At 44.9% G+C, this 21376-nt stretch overlaps 1 protein-coding gene across 6 annotated transcripts in view; it reads left to right on the top strand.

The window, feature by feature from the left end:
- Positions 1-21376, top strand: part of LOC124777697 (RCC1 and BTB domain-containing protein 1-like) — a 204932-nt gene that overhangs the window by 30198 nt on the left and 153358 nt on the right. For all 6 annotated transcript variants that reach the window (XR_007015769.1, XR_007015770.1, XM_047253177.1 and 3 more), the window contains exon 3: positions 20709-20858. Coding sequence is in view for 4 of the 6 variants with exons in the window: in XM_047253177.1 (XP_047109133.1) it covers positions 20709-20858 (150 nt within the window). In the remaining 2 variants the exon portion in view is untranslated. The remainder of the gene's footprint in view (positions 1-20708; positions 20859-21376) is intronic.

Genomic DNA, 21376 nt, shown 5'->3' with positions numbered 1-21376 from the left:
CATACTGGGGGTCTTGCCCCGGGAAATTTTCTAAATTTTAGATGAAAAATAGAGGGTTTTAAAGTTTTTTTAAGCATCTTAGAGTCATATGAACAAAATTAAAACCCCGAAAACTGGACTCTCGATAACTTGACACTCTGGGAAACCCGACAAGCCTGACACATTTTTTGGCTTTGGAAAAAGAAACAAAACATAAACCCACACCCACACGCCCCCCAGGGGATCCACAACTCTTTCGTGGATACGTGCGTAGCGAGCACGGGACCCCAAGCTAATGTGGCCTTCCTTCCTTTCCGTGCTGCATACCTTCACTTTCCGCATCCTTCCCTATCCCCCATCTTCGCCCCCCCCCCCCCCCCCCCCCCCAACTCCCCCTCACCACTGGCTCTTTCCTTCCCTTTCTCCCCCTCTGGGAGTATGGTTTGTGCCTACGTCCGGAGACAGACGCTTGTAAATGTACCGCATTCTTCGCCTTCCTTGCTTGTATGTCTTCCTCCTTCCTTTGTCCTTCTCTTTTCCTTACCTCTTCCCTTTACCCTTTTCTCCGCTGCGGCGTTTGAGACCTCTCTTCTTTCCTTTCCCTTTCTCTTTCTTCCCCCCTGTGCGTGTCTGAAGGCCGACCCACGCACTTCCATGCGTAGCCGGTGACGGGGTAACGCGTAATTCCTCGCCCCGGGTAGACAGGTAGGACACGTACGTACCCCCTGGTAACGGCCAGGCCCAGGGAGGGGTGATTACCCGAGCTGATACCTTCCGAAAGTGCCGATTGGTCCCTTCGTCCGTTTGTCGGGAGGTGTGACCTGAGGTGTGAACAATCACCTAAGGCGGGAGTGCCCTCAGAGAGGGCCCCCACAAGGGAGGAGCGCGCCATCGGAGACGCCGGTAATCCTGGGGGATTCTTCCACAATGGTTTCCTCACCTTCCACTATGTCTGCTCACAAACGTAAGTTCACTGAGTCTCAGCCACAGTCAGTTCTTCCATCGTTGTCACAGTTCCTTGTTGTTTCTCGGTCTGACGAAGGTCACGACTTCTCCACGGTCAACCCTTTCATTATTCAGAAAGGTGTCGACGCAATTGCAGGTCCTGTAAAGTCTTGTTCCATATTACAGAATGGCACCCTGTTGTTAGAAACAGTCAGTGCCCTCCTGGCACAAAAATTGCTGCGTACTTCACTGCTACACACCTTCCCTGTCCGAGTGGAACCGCACCGTACTTTAAATTCCTCGCGTGGAATCGTTTATACACCCTCCCTCGATGGATTGTCTGGCGAAGAAATTCAACACTACCTGTCTGACCAGGGCGTAACGGCTGTTCATAGGGTTATGAAAAGGGTTGACACGAACATCATCCCAACCCGCACTGTCTTCTTGACATTTGACAAAGTTCAACTCCCATCGAAAATCAAAGCAGGCTATGAGATAATTTCCATTCGCCCTTATGTCCCAAACCCTACGCGTTGCTATCGGTGTCAGCGGTTCAATCACACCAGCCAGTCCTGTTCCAATCCAGCCAAATGTTACGTGTGGCAAGGATGCCCATGAGGGTGCTTGTCCACCTCCATCCCCTCGCTGCATCAACTGTATGGGTGACCACGCTGCTTCCTCTCGAGATTGTCCCGTTTTTAAGGACGAAAAGCTCATCCAGGAAATTAGAGTAAAGGAAAAGGTGCCGACCTTTGCTGCTTGAAAATTATTCGCCTGTTGACAGCCCACCGTGCCTCAGAAAGGAAAATACAGCACTGTCCTTGCTTCTCCTCGGCCAACAAAGGAGGCGGCCACGCAGACTTGCGACCTCACCTTTAGTGCCACGGTCGTCAGATCGGCCAGCGCAAAGATCACCCGTTCAACCTCACCACTTTCGCCTGCCCACTCTCTGGCTCACACTTCGTCGAGTTCTGCTAAATCTCGACCCCAAAAGTCAGACACCAAGACTTCGAAAAAAGAGCATACTCGTGAAGAGTTTTTACGTACGGCAACTTCCCAACCATCGGTTCCTCCTTCCTCTAAACATCATACTTCCAAGAAGGCTACAAAGAACCCCAGTTCCTCTCCTTCTCCGCCAAGGCGTGTCCCATCTACAGCACCACCTGGCGGAAATCGCCCTCGGCCATCTTCTGTGTCGCCGAGGCGCACTGCTGGCGGCCGATCAACCGGCCGATCGCTGGTGGCAGGAGCTGCTCCTGACCAACCTATGGATCAGGATCTTCTGCCTTCGGCTGAATGCCATTCCATGCTGTTGGTCGCAAGCTCAGAGCAGTCGTTGAGTTGACAGCGACCTTGGTCACATTCCTCCATTTTCTGTTCACCCTATGTCCAGTATCCACTGGAATATCCGCGGTATTCGAGCCAATCGGGATGAATTGTCGATCCTCTTACGATCCTACTCGCCAGTCATCTTCTGTCTTCAGGAAACAAAGCTGCGTCCCCATGACCGCTTTGTTCTCCCTCATTTTCAGTCTGTCCGATATGATCTCCCCTCTGTTGAAGGCACTCCAGCACATGGAGGACACATGATTCTTCTCCATGAAACTCTCCATTATCACCCAATCCATTTAAACACTTCCTTCCAAGCTGTCGCTGTCCGTCTTTCCCTTTCCGGATACACGTTCTCTCTTTGTACTGTATACATTCCATCGTCCACACCAATGGCACAAGCTGATCTCCTTCATCTTCATGGTCAGCTTCCACCCCCATATTTGCTGGTTGGGGACTTCAATGCCCACCACCCGCTTTGGGGATCTCCGCATCCTTGTCCACGTGGCTTACTATTGATAGACGTCTTCCACCAAGCAGATCTAGTTTGCCTCAACACTGGGGTCCCTACATTTTTGTCTGCCTCCACGACAAATTTATCTCATTTGGACCTTGCGGTCGGTACTGTTCCGCTAGCTCGGCGCTTCGAATGGTTCGCCCTTGATGATACACACTCGAGTGACCACTTTCCATGTGTCCTTATACTGCAGCCTCAACTGCCCTACATGCACCCGCGACGCTGGAAGTTTGCCCAAGCTGATTGGACACTTTTTTCGTCTCTAGCGACATTCGATGACCGTCACTTTCCCAGCGTCGACAATGAGGTCACACATATTACCGACGTTATTCTTACAGCTGCGGAACATTCAATACCACGCACCGCCGAATTTCCCCGGCGCCCCCCCCCCCCCCCCCCCCCTCCAGTTCCTTGGTGGAACTAGGCATGCCGTGATGCAATACGTGAGCGGCGACGTGCTCTCCGCGTTTTCCGCCACCATCCTACTTTGGCCAACTGTATCCGCTATAAGCAGTTCCGAGCGCGATGCCGTCGTGTCATCCGCGATAGCAAGAAGGCAAGCTGGAAATTCTTTATTAGCTCATTTAACACCTTCACTCCCTCCTCGGAAGTTTGGAGTCGGCTTCGACGATTCTCAGGCGCGCCTAGTTTCACCCCAGTCTCTGGGCTCACTGTTGCGCATGACACATTAGTGGACCCCGTCGCAATTTCTAACTCATTGGGTCAGCACTTTGCTGAGATTACGAGCTCTTCAAATTACCCGCCAGCGTTTCTCCCGAAGAAACGTGCAGCGGAAGTGCGACCTCTTGCTTTCTCCTCTCAAAATCGTGAAAGCTACAATACTGTTTTCTCCATGCGGGAACTCCAACATGCACTCTCTTCTTCTCGCTCCTCCGCCCCAGGACCGGATGGTATCCACGTCCAAATGTTGCTGCATTTATCATACCATAGTCTGCGTTACCTCCTTCGCCATTATAATCGAATTTGGACAGACAGTACTTTTCCCAGATGATGGCGGGAAGCTATCGTTGTTCCTGTTCCGAAACCTGGAAAGGACAAACATCTCCCCTCTAGCTATCGCCCCATTTCTCTCACAAGTAGTGTCTGTAAAGTTTTGGAGCGTATGGTGAATTACTATTTAGCGTGGTGGCTGGAATCCAGCAGTCTTTTAACACCTGCCCAATGCGGTTTCTGAAAGCATCGTTCTGCAGTTGACCATCTTGTTGCTCTCTCCACTTATATCATGAACAATTTTCTCCGGAAACGCCAAACAGTAGCAATATTTTTTGATCTGGAGAGAGCATACGATACCTGTTGGAGGACAGGCATCCTCCGCACACTGTTCTCTTGGGGCTTTCGAGGTCGGCTGCCCCTTTTTCTTCGCGAATTTATGGCAGAGCACACATTTAGGGTACAGGTGAACAGTACTCTCTCCCGTACTTTCTCCCAAGAAAACGGGGTACCCCAGGGCTCCGTGCTGAGTGTTGTACTGTTTGCCATTGCCATAAATCCAATTATGGATTGTCTCCTTCCTGATGTCTCGGGCTCCCTCTTTGTGGACGATTTTGCGATCTATTACAGCTCTCAACGGACCAGCCTTCTTGAACGACGTCTTCAAGGATGTCTCGATCGGCTCCGCTCTTGGAGCATCGAAACCGGCTTCCGTTTTTCTCCCAGTAAGACCGTTTGTGTTAATTTTTGGCGACGTAAGGAGTTTCTTCCGCCCTCCTTAGATCTAGGTCCTGGCAACCTTCCGTTTTCAGACGTCGCTAAATTCTTGGGTCTTATGTTTGACAGAAAACTGTGCTGGTCCTCCCACGTTTCCTATCTTTCTGCTCGCTGTCTGCGATCCCTCAACACCCTCCATGTCCTGAATGGTACCTCCTGGGGAGCGGACCAAGTGGTCCTTCTCCGCCTATATCGCGCCTTAGTGCGCTCGAAATTGGACTACGTAAGCATAGTCTACTCCTCTGCTCAGCCGTCTATTCTTCAGCGTCTCGACTCTATCCACCACCGTGGATTACGTTTAGTGTCTGGAGCTTTTTACACCAGCCCTGTGGAAAGCCTTTATGCTGAGACTGCTGAACCTCCACTGTCCAATCGGCAAGCTGTCCTTCTGAGTCGTTATGCTAGACATCTGTCTTCCATGCCTGCTAATCCAGCCCATGACATTTTTTTCGACGCCTCTTTGATGTAGGGTATGCAGGCCGCACCTCCTCCCTACTACCATCGGGAGTCCGCTTCCGTCAACTGCTCCATTCTCTTTCCTTCTGCTTTCCTAAAACCTTTTTGACAACTTGGGGTATAGCACCGCCTTGGCTCCGTCCCCGGATCTGCCTGCTCCGTGACCTTTGTCGATTTCCCAAGGATGGTACCCCTTCACTTGTTTATCGTCGGGCATTTGCTGCTCTCTGTGCACAAATGACGGACGCCACATTTATTTACACCGACGGCTCGAAAACATCGTTAGATGTAGGAAGTGCCTATATTGTTGGCGACACCCCAAATCACTGTCGGCTTCCCGACCAGTGTTCGGTTTATACTCCGGAGCTTTACGCTGTTCTCCAGGCTGTCCACTACATCCGCCGCCATCAGCGGATACAGTACGTTATCTGCTCAGATTCTCTCAGCTCTCTCCTCAGTCTCCAAGCTCTTTATCCTGTGCACCCTCTGGTCCACCAGATTCAGGACTGTCTGCGCTTGCTCCACCTGGGGGGTGTCTCAGTGGCGTTCCTCTGGCTCCCGGGACACGTTGGTATCTGTGGAAATGAGGCGGCCGATATTGCAGCCAAGGCTGCAGTCTCTCTTCCTCGGCCAGCTATTCAATCGATTCCCTTCGCCGATCTACGGAGCGTTCTATGTCGACGTGTTGTTCATTTATGGCACACGCATTGGTCGACACTTCCCAATAATAAATTGCGGGACATGAAAGCTCTTCCTTGTGCTTGGACCTCTTCCTCCCGAACGCGTCGTCAGGAGGAGGTAATTTTAACTAGACTCCGGATAGGGCACTGTCTTTTTAGCCATTGACATCTTTTAAGCAGCGATCCTCCCCCACTCTGTCCCCACTGCTCTCAGCTGTGGACGGTAAGACACCTTTTAATTGAGTGCCCCTATTTTAATCCGTTACGCTCCCATCTACAGCTTTCGCCTGATACATCGTCGATTTTAGCAGATGACACACACTCAGCTGACCGCGTTCTCAAGTTTATTAGTGCCAGTGAAATGACGTCAGTCATTTGAAGCTTTTTTTGGGGACAACCAACCCCTTTCTGTAGTGGATTTTTAAGCCTTCCTCCTGCTTTTAGTTTCTCCAATTTTCTGACCTTCGTTCCCATTGCTGCTGGTTTTCAATTTCGGCTTTTTACTGTTTCCTAAGTCACAGACCAGGCGCTAATGACCGTAGAAGTTTTGCGCCCTAAAACCAAAACAAAACAACAAACAAAAATAAACCCACATGGTATTTTTGTAAAAACACTAATTTAATTTACAGTAATAATCATGCTTATAGACTATTACAGAGCAGTGAATATATAGCTCTGAAAAGACTGAAATTACATTTAAATAAATCTTAAACTATCATTAAGAAAAATAAAACATAAAATATTGCTGTCGCACAGTAATAGCACTTTGATTAATAAGTGAAAGAGCTAATTTAAACTTACTTTGAATAAGGCTCAAGTTTCATTAAATGAAAACCATATCTCAAAGTTAAAGCTTTAATAAAGTTAATACAGTATGCCTAATACTTTCAGTCAAAAAGTATGTAAATAGCAGGTTTTAATTCGGTCTTACACCCTAAAAATATTTAAGTATTTGAAAATCACCAATACTGTACTATAGAAGTATAGTAATACAGTGCTAAACTAGCACTAATACTTTGAAACTGAAAATTTAACAGTATGTATGTATTTACGAGGGTAATCCCAAAAGTAAGATCTCCTATTTTTTTTTATAAGTACATAGACCTGTTTATTTCTACAATGGTTTACATCAGTTTACAGCTTGAACATTTAGCTATTTTTTGACATAATCAACATTTCTGTCGATGCAGTTTGTTAGACGCTGTGGCAGTTTTCGTATGCCCACGTCATACCAACTTGCCGCAATGCTGTTCAGAAAGTTATGAACCTATTCTTTCACCTTGTTATCGGAGCTGAATCGCTCGGACCACAGTTAACGCTGACAGGTATTGTGAGACTCTGAAAAAACTCAAACATGCAATTCAGAACTGGAGAAGAGGAATGTTGAGCAAGGACATACACATTCTCCATGACAACACTGGCCCGCAGATCACTTGGCAAACCGTTGCTGTCCTGCAACATTTTCAGTGGAACGTAATCACCCACCCACCCACTCACCCACCCACGCTATAGTCCTGACTTGGCACCCAGTGACTATCACCTGTTCACTAGGTTAAAAGAACATTTGGCCGGAAAGTGATTCAGCTCTGATGACGAGGTGAAAGAAGAGGTTCATAACTTTCTGAACAGCATGGCGGCGAGCTGGTATGACGTGGGCATACAAAAACTGCCACAGCGTTGACAGAAATGGTGATTATGTCGAAAAATAGCTAAATGTTCAAGCTGAAAACTGATGTAAAACATTGTAGAAATAAGCAGGTCTATGTACTTATAAAAAAATAGGAGACCTTACTTTTGGGATTACCCTTGTAATTCTCTATTTTTTAAAGATTTTTAATGTTGCTCTAAATGCCATTATTAATGCTGGAGTGTCTTTAGAAAGGTGCAAATGTCAACCGTCTGACTGTATTACTGAATATGAAGTCATTGATGACGGGTCAGATATCCAATTCATCCAAAACATCTCGGTGGGCATGAACAACAGCCAAGTTGTTCAGTCATTTCTGTCCCATTGTTGATTGGAGATATGACTTCAGATGCCTAAGGACACGAAATGACTGTTGTGATTGGAACTATTTGGAGAAGCTTAATGCATTTCACTACTTCACACAGCATGTCTGCAACTGCAGGCTCTTGTGTAACGTACATTCTTACATCACATGTTTTTTAAGACCAGTTGTTTTTTATTAGTGATATCGACTAACATATTCAAGTGTAAGCACAGTCTCTCAATGTCTAGGTCATTTTTGAAAACTCAGTTGATTATTCCAAATTTGTTTCATATCTGTTTACTAAAAGCAAGCACTCTTGTTCAACTGCAATGACCTGTGTGAGTACAGTTGAAGCAAACTGCTCAGTAATGCAAGATTGCACCATTTCACAATCTTCAATGTAAATAGCATTGTAGTATTCCTTTGGGTTTTTGAAAGTGTGTGGTGAGCTGGCTTCGTTGTTTTTATACTTCTTTGGTATTCTTCAATTCTGAGGAAGCGAAAGATTATCAACTTGTGGAGGTTTTTCTTTTAAACACAATTCCCAAAAGTGTTCAAAACTATCACGCCTTCAATTCAATATACAAATCAAACCATCATATATTTTTTCCATTTCAGCAACATTAGATGAGTGCATTGAATTTTTTTCATTGACATCCTCTACTGGGTTCACTGCATGGCAGTAATGATGTAAAAAGAAATGTCTTGAATTGTAACATTGACTCAAGGTAGCCCCGCACATTTGTAACCTGCCTCTGGTTTGTCCTCTGCAGAAAATTTTTCAAAAAACTGTAGACATTCTTCAAACTTTTTCAATATTCTTAAGATACTAGAAGCTCGCATAGTCCATAGTCGGGCAAAGGGATCGTAGAACAATTTGGTCGTTGGTGCTCTCACAGCGTATGCTTCTGAAAAGTCTCATCCTTTTGTTGGATTCCCTTATGGTGTTTATTAAGTCCTTGGCTAAAGCCATAATATCCCCCATAGACGTAAGATGGCAGAGACTGTCTAAAACTGCCAAGTATAAACTGTGAGCAGTGCAGTGCAGTGCTTTTGGTTGTATATCCAAAACTAACTTTTTTAGTCCTTTGAACTTATGTCTCATATTTAAGGCTTCACCATAGCACTGCCGTCTTAAATTATCCATTGACAAATCAAGACGAGCAAAAACATCTTTTAAAATGTTAAACAGCATTTGTGATACAGTACTGGGGGTCTCATATAAGCCAATAAAGTCTTCGTTGATGATAACGAATCATCGACAGTACGAATACAAAGTGACACTTGTTCATGAATCGAAGAATCACTTGTTTCATCAACCATAATACAAAAATGCTCAGTCTTCTTGATTGAAGCCAATACCTGTCTCAACACAGACTTTCCTAGTAGATCAATGATGTTGTTTTGAATATCGTGGGACATCCACTTATACTCCGAACGCCCTAACCAATCTTTAAACTCAGGTATGTCATTCTTTCGAAGTTCCATCAATTGAAAAAAAATTGAGTTTACATCTTCATGCCCTCTAATTGCTAGTCCTTGTTGGCATAGAAATTGCATGATAGTGAAAATTGCCACAACAGCTAAACAGCCTTTCTTCATATCACTATCTAACTGTTCATTCAATTGGGAGGCCACACTTCAGTTAGTGACAGAATTCGTTTCAGGACACCTTCTTTATGCGTAACCGTATTTTCATGAAGACAGAATTTTTCCAAAGCCTTTTTCTGGTTAGAAAATCCTAAGGAAGTAAATGCATCTTCCTTTTTTTTTTTTTTTTTTTTTTTTTTTTTTTTTTTTTTTTTTTTTTTTTTTGTGGAGAAAATTGTAATAGATTTTTAGCATCTGTCTCTTTGCAGGTTTTGCAAAAAAAAAAATTTCGGTAGGTGCTTCATGTTCTAGCCATGTATATTTGATCAACCAAAACTTCTGAAATGATCTTTTCTCACCGGATTGTCCAGGTCTTGGCTGTGAACATTTCTTGCCTGAAGACAATGAAACAATTGACAACACAATAATTGTTGGAAGTTGACTTGCAGTATCATCAACTTCCAAGCATGGCTTTTTGATAACAAATTTATCCATTGCAAACTTAATTCACAATACGCTAACAGACTAAAGTAAACAAATAAAATATAGTTTATAAAATAGTCCACTAGACTCAAAAGTCGGAACACTAAACATGTCTGAGGCATGCACTGAATGACTGCGACAGCAGGGTGGGCTTCATATAGCTGCGGTGTCATAATGTCTCGAAGCGTCAAGGCGACGCAAGGCACTTCTGCTCCAGTCCTTTTGATGTCGCCGTGGCCACAGCGCTGACCCGCCGGCGCCAGCCTTTACCCGAATATTCACGCACTGGGATAAATTCTAAGTGTGCCCACAGCACCGTAACACTATCATGATTCACACCACTAGTTTTCAGTTAACCTGCTTACTACCTTGATAATTGTGTGTTTTAACTCATTACGGAATGTATTTTAAAAGGTAACTATCGTCCAACAAGGAAAATAAAAATTCCAACAAAATGTTGTGGTTTTCAAAGCATAATATAACAAATAATTTTCTGAAATTATTGGGGGGGGGGGGGTGCCTCCACCCCCCAAATGAATTTTCGAGGGGGCTCGGGCTTCCTCGGGCCCCATGGAGTCGGTGCCTGCGGCAGAGGTTAGAGGAGTGGGATGCCATGGAGTCGGTGCCTGTGGCAGAGGTTAGAGGTTAGAGGAGTGGGATGAAGACGGGTTTTCAGTTTTCTGCAGATAATTGTGTGTGTGTGTGTGTGTGTGTGTGTGTGTGTGTGTGTGAGAGTGTGTGTGTTAATTTTAATCCTTCTCATCGCATTTTGAATTTACCTGTCTTACATATGATGGATACCATTCTACATTTTGAAGACTCAATGAGGTTTCTGAGCCTCATATTTGATGCCAAACTGTTCTGATTACCACATCCACGAGACCTGAATGCTAGGACCCTGTAGGCACTGAATATCATGAAGTGCCTTAGCCGAAGATCTTGGGGAATGGACAAGGTGCATCTGCTCCAGTTCTATAGGGCTTTCATAGGTTCACGGCTGGACTATGGGCACATAGCATATCGATAGCCAAGGCCTTCTTATCTGCAGATTTTTGATGGTATTCACCATGAGGGGGATTAGATTGGCCACGGGTACTTATAGGATCAGCCCCATACACAGTCTCTGTGCTAAGGCTGGTGAACCACCACTTACAATCTGATGGCAACATCTTATGGTGCATCAGACACATAAGTTCCTCACATCTCTGAATTCATCTACATACCATACTGTTGCTCGTCCTCTGGAACGCCTTTTCTTCAGTTGTACATGGTAACGACGCCATGCATGTTCTGGAATCACTTGGTGTGGAGCATGTACAGCTCCAAATCCAGGGTTTTAAATGTCTACCACACTGGTTACTCCAGAGGCCCAGAGTAATTTCAGATTTAGTGAAGACAAGAGGTGTTGCATTCCTGCATATGTTCTAAATGCATTATTTAAAGACATTTTAACTGAGCACCACAACTTTACAGCTGTTCTTGCAGATGGGTTGAAACAGGTTGCTTCTGTTGGTTGCTCTGTTTTTACTTATCATGTCCGCAGTGTCAGATTGCCTCAAGAGTTTACTATCTTCGACATGGAATTATATGCAATCTTGTGGGCACTGGAGCAGATGCGACATGATTTGGGTACTAAATTCCTTGTCTGTTGAGATTCTGTGAGTGCCCTTCACACTCTACAATGCTTATACCCAGCAGATAAAGTAGTTCAGGACACCCTCCTCCAACAACAATGGCTGCCACTCCGCCACCCCCCCCCCCCCCCCCCCAAGGGGCTCACGGTCCTTTGGTGAGTACGTGTGTCGCGAGCACAGGGCCCTGAGCTATTGCAGCCTTCCTTCCTTTTCCTTCCCCTCCTTTCCTGTCCTTGCTCCTTCCCCTCCACCCTCTCCTCTCCCTCTCTTGGTGTCCTTATTTATGTTGGCCACGCTATCCTCCTGGTTATGTTGGCTTTGTGATTTGGTTTTGTTGAGTAACTACCTCATCCTTTTGGTATTCTCTGGTCCCCCTCTGGGGTTTGACCTCCATTACTAAATTTCTATTCTGTAGTACGAGCCATTTCGGGAAGAGCACCTTACCTAGTGTCTCTGGCATGTGCCTTCCTAGTTCCTTCCATCTTTTCTTTCACATTGTTGTTAGATGCTGGGGTACATAGCCAGCACGGTAGCCAGCCCGTATGGTGGGGTCACTATGTACCCCTTTGGTTGAGCCCCCTGAAAACACAGGGATCACACTTCTGGTACCTGAGCTGTGACCTCCTCATGTAAGCCTAGGAGTGGTTGCTTGTCATCCTGGAGCATCGGAACTCCCGGCAATGGCTGCCATGCCAGACGGCCCTTGCTGTGGCTGGGTGGCACCCGTGGGGAGAGCCCCTGATCGGAGTGGGTGGTATCAGGGCGGACACTATGCAAATGAAATGCATATGGGTCCAGAACTCTGGCCATTCTTCTACGGCTGTCTCTTTGAATGGAAATAATTCTTTTACTGCTGCTTCTTCTGCCCCTTTGGCCTTCCCTTCCATGGCTACCCCCTGGGAGGAGGGTCAGGCTCGTCGACTTGGGGCGAAACCTTTCCCCCACTATGTGTTTTGCACCAGGACTGATGGGGATACTTTCACAAATACCAAATCTTTATTTTTTGTCGAACACATTGAAGACAAGTTTGACGAAGTGGACTCTCTGAGCAAGATGCCGTCGGGTTTGTTGTTGATCAAAACTACTCCATTTGCCCAGTCTGGGGCCCTTCATGCCTGTGACCATCTTGGCACAATTCCTGTGTCCATACCCCCCCCCCCCCCCCCCCCAAGTCTTTGAATATGGTTCAAGGTGTAATTTTTCTCAGGGACCTCATCCTTCAAACTGATGAGAAACTTGGGGACAATCTAGGATGGCGGGTTGTTCACTTTGTTCGGGGCGTGTTCAGAAGGGCCCGAAGGACAATCGCACTGATACTGGTGCCTTTATTGTGGCCTTTGAAGGGGATACCTTCCCTGAGAAGGTCAAGGTTATGGTTTATGAATGTCACATGAAGCCGTACATCCCACCACTTATGAGATGTTTAAGTGCTTGCATTTTGGACACATGTCTTCCCACTTTTCGCAAACCCCTCTCTGTGGTGACTGTGGACATCCACTCCATGGGGGGAGTTCCTGAGTTCCTCGTCCTGTGTGTGTTAATTGTCATGGCAATCATTCTCCACATTCATCGCATTGCCCAGCTTATAAGAAGGAGAAGAAGATACAGGAGTATAAGTCCCTTGATTGTCTAACCTACACTGAGATTTGTAAGCATTATACAAGTCTTCATCCTGTGTCAATGACATCTAGCTATCCTTTAGTTACATCTTCACCCCTTCCTCCCTCTTCCTTACCCCAGTCGCGAACCACTCTCCTCCCTCCCCTCCCCTGTGGTTCCCACACCCTCCCCTCTGGGCACCGCTCCCCTTCGCCAGCCGGAGAAGTGTCCCACTTCTTCCACATCTGCCAGTCAAAGGTGTCCCTCCCGGGACCCCCCTTCTCGGCACCTTCCAGGCCAAAGGTCTGCTGCCACACGACGGCCACGAGAACCACAGTCTGTGGGCGCCCATATCACCCGCTCTCTTTCTGTTCCGGATCTTGCTGTAGCTGGCTCCTTTTTGCAGCACAGCCCTCCTCAATCTCAAACAGAAAAGAACAAGAAACATAAGTTACGGAACAAGGAGCCTCTGGTGTCACCAGGGGACCCGTCCCCACCTTCGTAACCTGACTCTGACCTGCTGTTCATGAATGTCGCTCCCTTCTTGTCAGTGACGGATGGTGACCCGGCGGCATGACTGGTTTTAGCCTGTTGCCCCCCCCCCCTTTCCCCCCCATTTGAATCATCATTCTGTGGTTATCCAATGGAATTGTAATGGATATTACTGTCACTTAACTCACCAACCCTCCACGGGTTCCGTGCTTTCTGTTGCAATTGGGCCTCTGGTGGCATTTGTACGTTGGTCCGTACAGACGTTGCTAGCACGTGGATTCCTCTTCAAACTATATGGGAAGCAGTTGCTGTTAGGCTCCACCTGGTCTCTGGGGTCACAGTTTGCAATCTTTATCTCCCTCCTGACAGGACTCTTACACCTTCTGCCTTAACTGCCCTTCTTCAGCAACTTCCTCCTCCCTTCCTCCTTCTCGGGAATTTTAATGCTCATCACCCCCTTGCGGGGCAGTACATTTCCATCTAGTCGGGGTCTTCTCATAGACCAGTTTCTTGCAGACCACGACTTGTGCCTTCTTAATGATGGCTCCCCTACCCATTTCAGTGCTGGTCATGGTACCTTTTCTGCCATTGATCTTTCTCTTTCTTCTCCCTCCCTCCTCCCTTCATTAGACTGGTTGCCATACGATGACCTTTGCAATAGTGACCACTTCCTGTTAATTCTCTCTCCCCCTTCCCACTCCTCGATGGACAGGTTACCTCATTTGTCTTTCCAACGTGCTGATTGGCTTCTATATACTGCACAGGTCATTTTTTACTCCCTCTTTGTCAGATTGTATTGATGACGTCCTACGTGACATGTCTGATGTGATCATTCCCGATGCTAGCCTTGCTATCCCACACTCATCTGGACCATTTCACCGCCGGCACGTCTCCTGGTGGAGTACGGCCATTGCCATTGCCATCTTTGATCACCGTCAAGCTTTGCAACACCTTAAGAGGCACCCATCCGCTGCCAATCGTATTACCTGTAAATGCCTTCGCGCCAAAGCCTGTTACTTAATCAAACGGAGCAAATGGGTGTGTTGGGAATGCTTTGTTTCTTCCCTCAGTTCTACTGCCCCTATGTCACAGGTATGGGCTACACTTTGTTCTCTCCAAGGTTGCCATCGGCAGTCTGCCCTCTTGAGCCTTGCCCTACTGGATGACCTTTGCACGGACTCGTTGATTCTCACGGAACATATTGCGACCCATTTTGCAACAGCATCAGTGTCAACCTCCTGTCCGGCTGCTTTATTTCACCAGAAACAGCGGGCTGAAGCTTCTGCCTTATATTTTACCCCTTGTCAGTCAGAATCTTACAATGAATCTTTTACTGAATGGGAACTTCTTCCTGAACTTTCTTCTTCTCATGATATGACTCCTGGCCCAGACTCCATTCATAACCAATTGCTTCAATATCTCAGTGCTCCAGAAAGACGTCATCTTCTCCGGGTGCTTAACCGTATTTGGCTCCAGGGTGACTTCCCTTCTCAGTGGAGGGATAGCATCATGGTTCCCGTCCTTAAGCCTGGTAAGAACCCCCTCTTTGTCTAAAGCTATTGGGCAGTTAGTCTGACAAATGTTGTTTGCAAGTTACTTGAACGTATGATAGCCCGTTGGCTCCATTGGATCCTCGAATCTTGGGATCTATTGTCACCTTACCAGTGTAGCTTCCAAAAAGGACGGTCTCTGATTGACCATTTACTTCGCCTGGAAACCGCAGTTCGGCAGGCTTTTTTCCAGCGCCGCCATTTGGTTGCAGTATTTTTCGACCTTTGCAAGGCCTATGATATGGCTTAGCACCATCATATCGTACTTACACTTCATGAGTGGGGTCTTCGGGGCCCACTCCCGACTTTTATCCACCAGTTCCTGTTCCATCGGTCTTTCCGGGTTCGGGTTGGTACTGTTTTTAGTTCTCCATGAACCAAGGAGAATGGCAACCCACAGGGTATCGTATTGAGTGTACTTCTTTCCCTCATTGCTATAGATGGATTTGTGGCCTCCTTCGGTCCTTTGCTCACCCCTGCTGTGTATGTGGACGAGTTCTGCATTTGGGTTAGTTCCTCTTCAATGGCATCTACAGAACGGCAGCTCCAGAGTGCCATATGGCATGCCTCTGCCTGGACCCTCTCACACGGGTTTCAGTTATCTCCTTTAAAGTCACGGGTGGTCCACCCTGATCTGGAGCTCTACCTTGATGCACGACGATTACCTGTGGTCCCACAGTTTCATTTCCTGGGTCTTCTTTTTGACAACAAGCTCACTTGGCTGCCTCATATCAGACTTCTGAAGATAGGATGTTTCCGTAAACTCAATGTCCTTCACTTCCTTGCCCACACCTCTTGGGCTGCGGATCATTCCACTCTTCTCTGCCTTTATCAGGCTTTAGTGCTGTCTCGCTTGGAATATGGTTGTCAAGTTTATGGTTCGGCTGCTCCTTCCACACTGTGTGCCTCCTGGATCCGGTCAACGATCGTGGTATCCGTTTGGCCACTGGTGGCTTCCCTGGTTGAATCGGGGATCCCCTTCCCCCCCCCCCCCCTCCCCCCCCTTTCTGTTCAGCAGTCCCAGCTTCTGGTTTCTTATGCAATTGCTGTATGTTCCTCTCCCACTCATCCTTCTTATTCTATCCTGTTTCCAGACCAAGGACATTGCCCACCTGATTCCCACCCTCGGGCGGGTTTACCGGTTGGGCTCCGCCTTGCGTCTCTTCGCCATGATTTTCAGCTTCCTTCTTTTTCCTGTCTCCCACGTTCCCTCCCCAACACACCCGCTAGATCTTCTGTCATTTTGCTTGTCTTTTAATCTCTGGTATAGAACTTTTCACCTTTTCCCCATTGTCTTAAGGTATGTGAGATAGTGATTGTGTGAGTGAATGTGAGTGATGTGGGAGTGAATGCATAATTGTCATTTTGTAGCTTTTATACTCACTATGTGCAACAATTTTAGTGATTTTTAGTGAATTTTGTTTCTTCTAAAATCTGTCAGTGCACTGATAATCTCAGTGTTAAGTGCCCCTAAAGTCAACCCACCCACCATGTAAATAATGCTGCCTTCAAAATGTGGCAGCAGGTAATTGCAGCTCGTGCTTGCTCGATCAAGTGGCCATTTCATGAGCACCTAAATGGTAATTACTATTGTTAAGGGACTCAGCCACATAGACAATTGATGACAGGATAATGGGTCACCTTTGGATAATTCTTCTATAAAATTGAGGGATATTAAAGATAAACATGCAGTAAAAATAAACAGTGAGATTGTAGAACATCTTGTTGTATAATGAGAAAATGTCATGATTTCTAATGTTACCAAGGGAGATTGCAAACAACTGCAAAAGTGACAGCTCCAACAATGAAATAACAATGAAATTGCCAATAAGTCACCCCCCCCCCCCTCCCCGCCTCTCACTCTATATTGAGGATCTAAATACAGATAGGAGAGCCATTCAGAAACAGATTAGAGTGCAGTACAGACACATGTGATAGTGGGTTTGTGTGTATGAAGTGATTTTTTGAGTGTCTAGATGACACAATTAAAATGGAACAGTCAGCAATGGTAGCTGTGCATTTTGGGGCCTGCTTCAGCAAACAGTTTTAATGCGTAATCAATGTTCAACACAGTGATTGCTGTGCCATACTTAAAATATTCCAATCCATTGGGTAAGCCCAAGGCACTGTATGTACTGTTTTCCAATGTTATGTGTTTTCCTCATTAAAGAGTGGATGTAACTTCATTGTGGATAAAAAGGTTATTGACAACTCTTTTCACAGCATTTCCAACAGTCATTCTGTAGAAACAAAAAATCTGAGGAATATGCTCTGGAGCTCCAGATCTTAATTTGAAGCCTCCTTTTATTCTGTGCGCAGAAGTGTAGAGCTTCCATTGTAGTGTGTTATACATTTGTTTGCATTTACAGAATGAAATTTCACTCTACACCAGTGTGTGTGTGCTGATTTGATACTTTGTGCTAGATTAAAACTGGGTATCAGTCCAGGACTTGAACCTGGGACATCTGCATTTTGTTCGTGCTGTAGTGATTCAGATTGGAAGACGAGAGAGGGAGGTTCTGGCAGATGTGAAGCTGTGAGGATGAGTTGTTCTTGCATGTGTTAGTCAGTAGAGCACTTGCTTATGAAAAGCAAAGGTCCCATCCTCGAATCCTCGTCTGGCAAACAATTTTAATCTGTCAGGAAGTTTAAAGTCTTTTAATGTTTTGTCGCTAGTCTTCTTTCTTGCTGTAATGATATTGTTTTATGTTTCAAATCTTTATCAGCATTCTACAAATTATTATATGGTGGCTTGTTCCATGACTGAGTAACTTTGGCTGACTTGATGCTGCAGACAGTGGAAAAAAATTTAAAAAATCAGTAGTGAGACAGATTTGTATTCTAACGCTGGCTTCTGTATATGTTGACAATCGCTGGCCACATATTTGAGTAAATAGAATTGTAAACTCTAAATAACCAAACAGGCATTAATGTTCAGTCAACCACACCTGCTATACCTGGGCAAGAAGGAAGTTGCTTTAACCTTTATCTGTTTATAAAAATACAAGAATTACATATATTTTGGGGATATGTGATGATAAAGCTTGTGACCATTTTAATAGTCTATTAAGAAAGGTTCCATAATGCTCTGTAGGTATCTCATTCTTTGTCTGCAAAATATCTTTGGAAATAGTCAGACCAAAAAAGGCCACCTGAGTTGTTTTATTTAATTGGGGGACAACCATTTGGAATATGCTTGGTTCAGTATATCAGTGTTAGCTGTTGCCTGTGGCTATGCTTGCCTATCAGTAGTTTCTTATGGTGAGTGGTAGTGAGTAAGGAAGTCAGTAATTTTTGAGTATCTGGATATGCAGCAGAGTGGATATGTATGTGTGTAGTGCCAGTAATCTGTTAGCTACTATAAAATGGATTTATGTTTCAGGGAGTCAATTTGGCCACTAAAATAAAATGTGGACTTTCTGAAATTGTTAAATAGAGTTAAATCGACAAAGAAAGAAAATAAATAATTTGTAGTTCAGTGCAGTGCAAATTTTATAATATTTGTGTGTGCAGTAATGTCAATGGCCTTTGCATATCTCCCTCCTGCTTAGGGGGTAAGCATACCTCATGATGTTTGCTCCCTCCTCCCCCCCTCCAAATGTCCAATGGCATAGCATGCACGGCATCGCGTCACTGTCAAGCAGTACCTGTTTGGGGGGGGGGGGGGGGGGTCAGGAGTGTGCATCTGTGTACTATGCTGTTGAAGTAGCTACACATTATACAATATGTACATTATACAACAAATTTGATAATTGTTAACATGATTTATGTTCACTGACAAAAAAATGTTCCATTCTGTACTTCAACCCCTTAGAGGTCAATTTTTCTTTACTGTCTAAAGTAGCCTATGTTCTTCCCTGGGGTTGTAGCTATCTCCAAAACACATTTCATCAAAATCAGTTCAGCAGTTTGGTTATGAAAATGTAGCAGACGTATTCACTTTCACATTTATAATATTAGTGTGGATAGAAGCAGCAGATCATACTTAGCCCTTATTTAGCAGCTCAGTATCTTCCATACTCCCATTGTCTCATTTACTTACTGTTGAATTTAATATTATATAGGGTGTCCAGAAAAGGACTCCCTGATTTCAAAATTAAATATCTCGAAAACAAAGATTGATAGAGGAATGCAGTAAACAGTATGTTTATTGTGAAAGCTGTTAGAAGTTTATACAGCAGTTTGAGATAATAGTTACAAAAGCTGCTAACAGATGGCGCTGTAATCGCCATATGTAATGCCTAGTATAAATAGTGATCCAAAGCCCAGAGCGATCAGTTCCACTATTGAAACGTGAAAGGAGGTTAGCGTACCGAAGGAAGAGATTAAAACCATGTACTCCATTGAACAACACGTTTCTCTGGTGCTAGAGTACCACAGATTAGAAGGGAGTCCTACGGCAACAAGGCGAAGTTTTCAAGCACGATTTAATGTTCCAAAAGGATCCGATGCGAAAACCATTCGTACACTCTTCGCAAAATTTCAACGAACAGGCAGCGTAACTGATGATCTAGTGGGGCATATTCAGCGAAATCCAATGTCATCCGTCCATAGAATTGCGTCCGAGACTGGTTTGAAGCGTTCCAGCACGCAGAAAATACTGAGAAAGAGCCTACACATGTTTCCATTCAAAATTCAAACGCACCAGGCCATACCCGTACGAGCTGTGCAACAAAGGGTTGCCTTTGCTAATCAGATGCTCACAATGATTGATAGTGAAGGATTTGATGTTGGCTGCATCTGGTTTACAGATGAAGCACATTTCCACCTGAATGGATATGTGAATAAGCAGAACTAGCAATTTTGGGGTTCTGAAAAGCCATATTGGTGTGAAGCGAAACCCCTGTATTCTCCTAAAGTTACTGTGTGGGCTGCAGTATGCAGCAGAGACATTATTGGCCCTTTTTTCATTTGAGAAACGGTCACTGGTGCACGGTACGCTGCAATTTTGGAACAATTTGTCGCCACACAGCAAGTGTTAGAGGATCGACCAGGTACTGAATGGTTTATGCAAGATGGAGCCCGACCACACCGGACCGAACAAGTGTTTTGCTTTCTTGAGGAATACTTCGGGAATCGAGTCATTGCTTTGGAATATCCCAAATATACTAGTGCAGGCATGGATTGGCCTCCGTATTTGCCGGATTTGACTCCCTGTGACATTTTTTTGTGGGGCACAGTGAAAGACATGGTCTACCCGAAGCATCCCGCCACGCTGGACGAGCTTGAATCGGCGATCTCTGTGGCATGTGAATCCATTTCGGTTGAGACACTACGAAATGTGATGGCGAATTTCATTCTTCGTTTGCATCACCTCTGTAGTGCCAACGGTGAACATTTTGAAAACATTTTGATGTGATTGTTTGCAAAGATCGTTTTCATATGATTATTTCACTTATGTATGCTGATATGAGCTGTATGCGTACAGCACCATCTGTTAGCAGCTTTTGTAACTATTATTTCAAACTGCTGTATAAACTTCTTACAGCTTTCACAATAAACATACCGTTTACTGCATTCCTCTATCGATCTTTGTTTTCGAGATATTTAATTTTAAAATCAGGGAGCCATTTTCTGGACACCCTGTATTTTGAAAATGATGAATAATTGACAAGACTTGACCGTGTTTCTTAATGAAGTACTTGATACCATACAAATCCTGCACACTGCTGCGTGACCTGTTCTTTATCTCCGACACATGAGGAAAAAATATCCCTCTTTTTTTTTCCTTTTAGGGAACAGTGGAAATGAAGCTCTAATAGTTACAGAAGATGACAATGTTTATGCACTGGGCTCCAATTCTGCAGGATGCTTGGGACTAGAATGTCATGATAGCACACTTTTTCCAAAAAAAGTAAAGGCACTTTGTCATAAGCGTGTGGAAGGTAAGAGAAATTTTTGCACTTCAATTTTATGTCAGATCTATAAATAAGACACCTGTACATTTATGGTTGTTCTAAAACAAAGAACTGTGACTTATGTCTGAATGTTAACTGTGTTTAGTAACTAAAGGATATAACTCTGCTAGCATTAGAGTTAATGTGAAGAATGAAAGATAACTCTGACTTGGAATCAGTGTTAAACTGCAGCTTCCTTCTACAACTGACTTGGTAAGTCAGTTCACAGATTGGAGGAAAACAAGGGTTTACTACCTCCAATATCACCATGCCTTGTAAAACACTGCAGTATCCAAACTAACCTTTGGATAGAGAACAGTTTTACGTTAGTCTGAAACCTGAACATTCAAAAGTTATGAGCTGTGCTTATTATTACAGTGAAGCTTTCCACAACTGAAATTAGTAATCTACTGTAGAAGGATGTTGTAACACTGTGCTCTAATGATTCTCTGTGACATTTTGGCTTATATTTCTCAAATTACTTCCTGTCCTTCTCCTATATAATG

Source organism: Schistocerca piceifrons, chromosome 2 (assembly GCF_021461385.2).
Source record: "Schistocerca piceifrons isolate TAMUIC-IGC-003096 chromosome 2, iqSchPice1.1, whole genome shotgun sequence".
NCBI lineage: Eukaryota > Metazoa > Arthropoda > Insecta > Orthoptera > Acrididae > Schistocerca > Schistocerca piceifrons.
The sequence above is the reverse complement of the archived record's forward strand: the minus strand, read 5'-3'. Positions and strand labels throughout refer to the sequence as shown.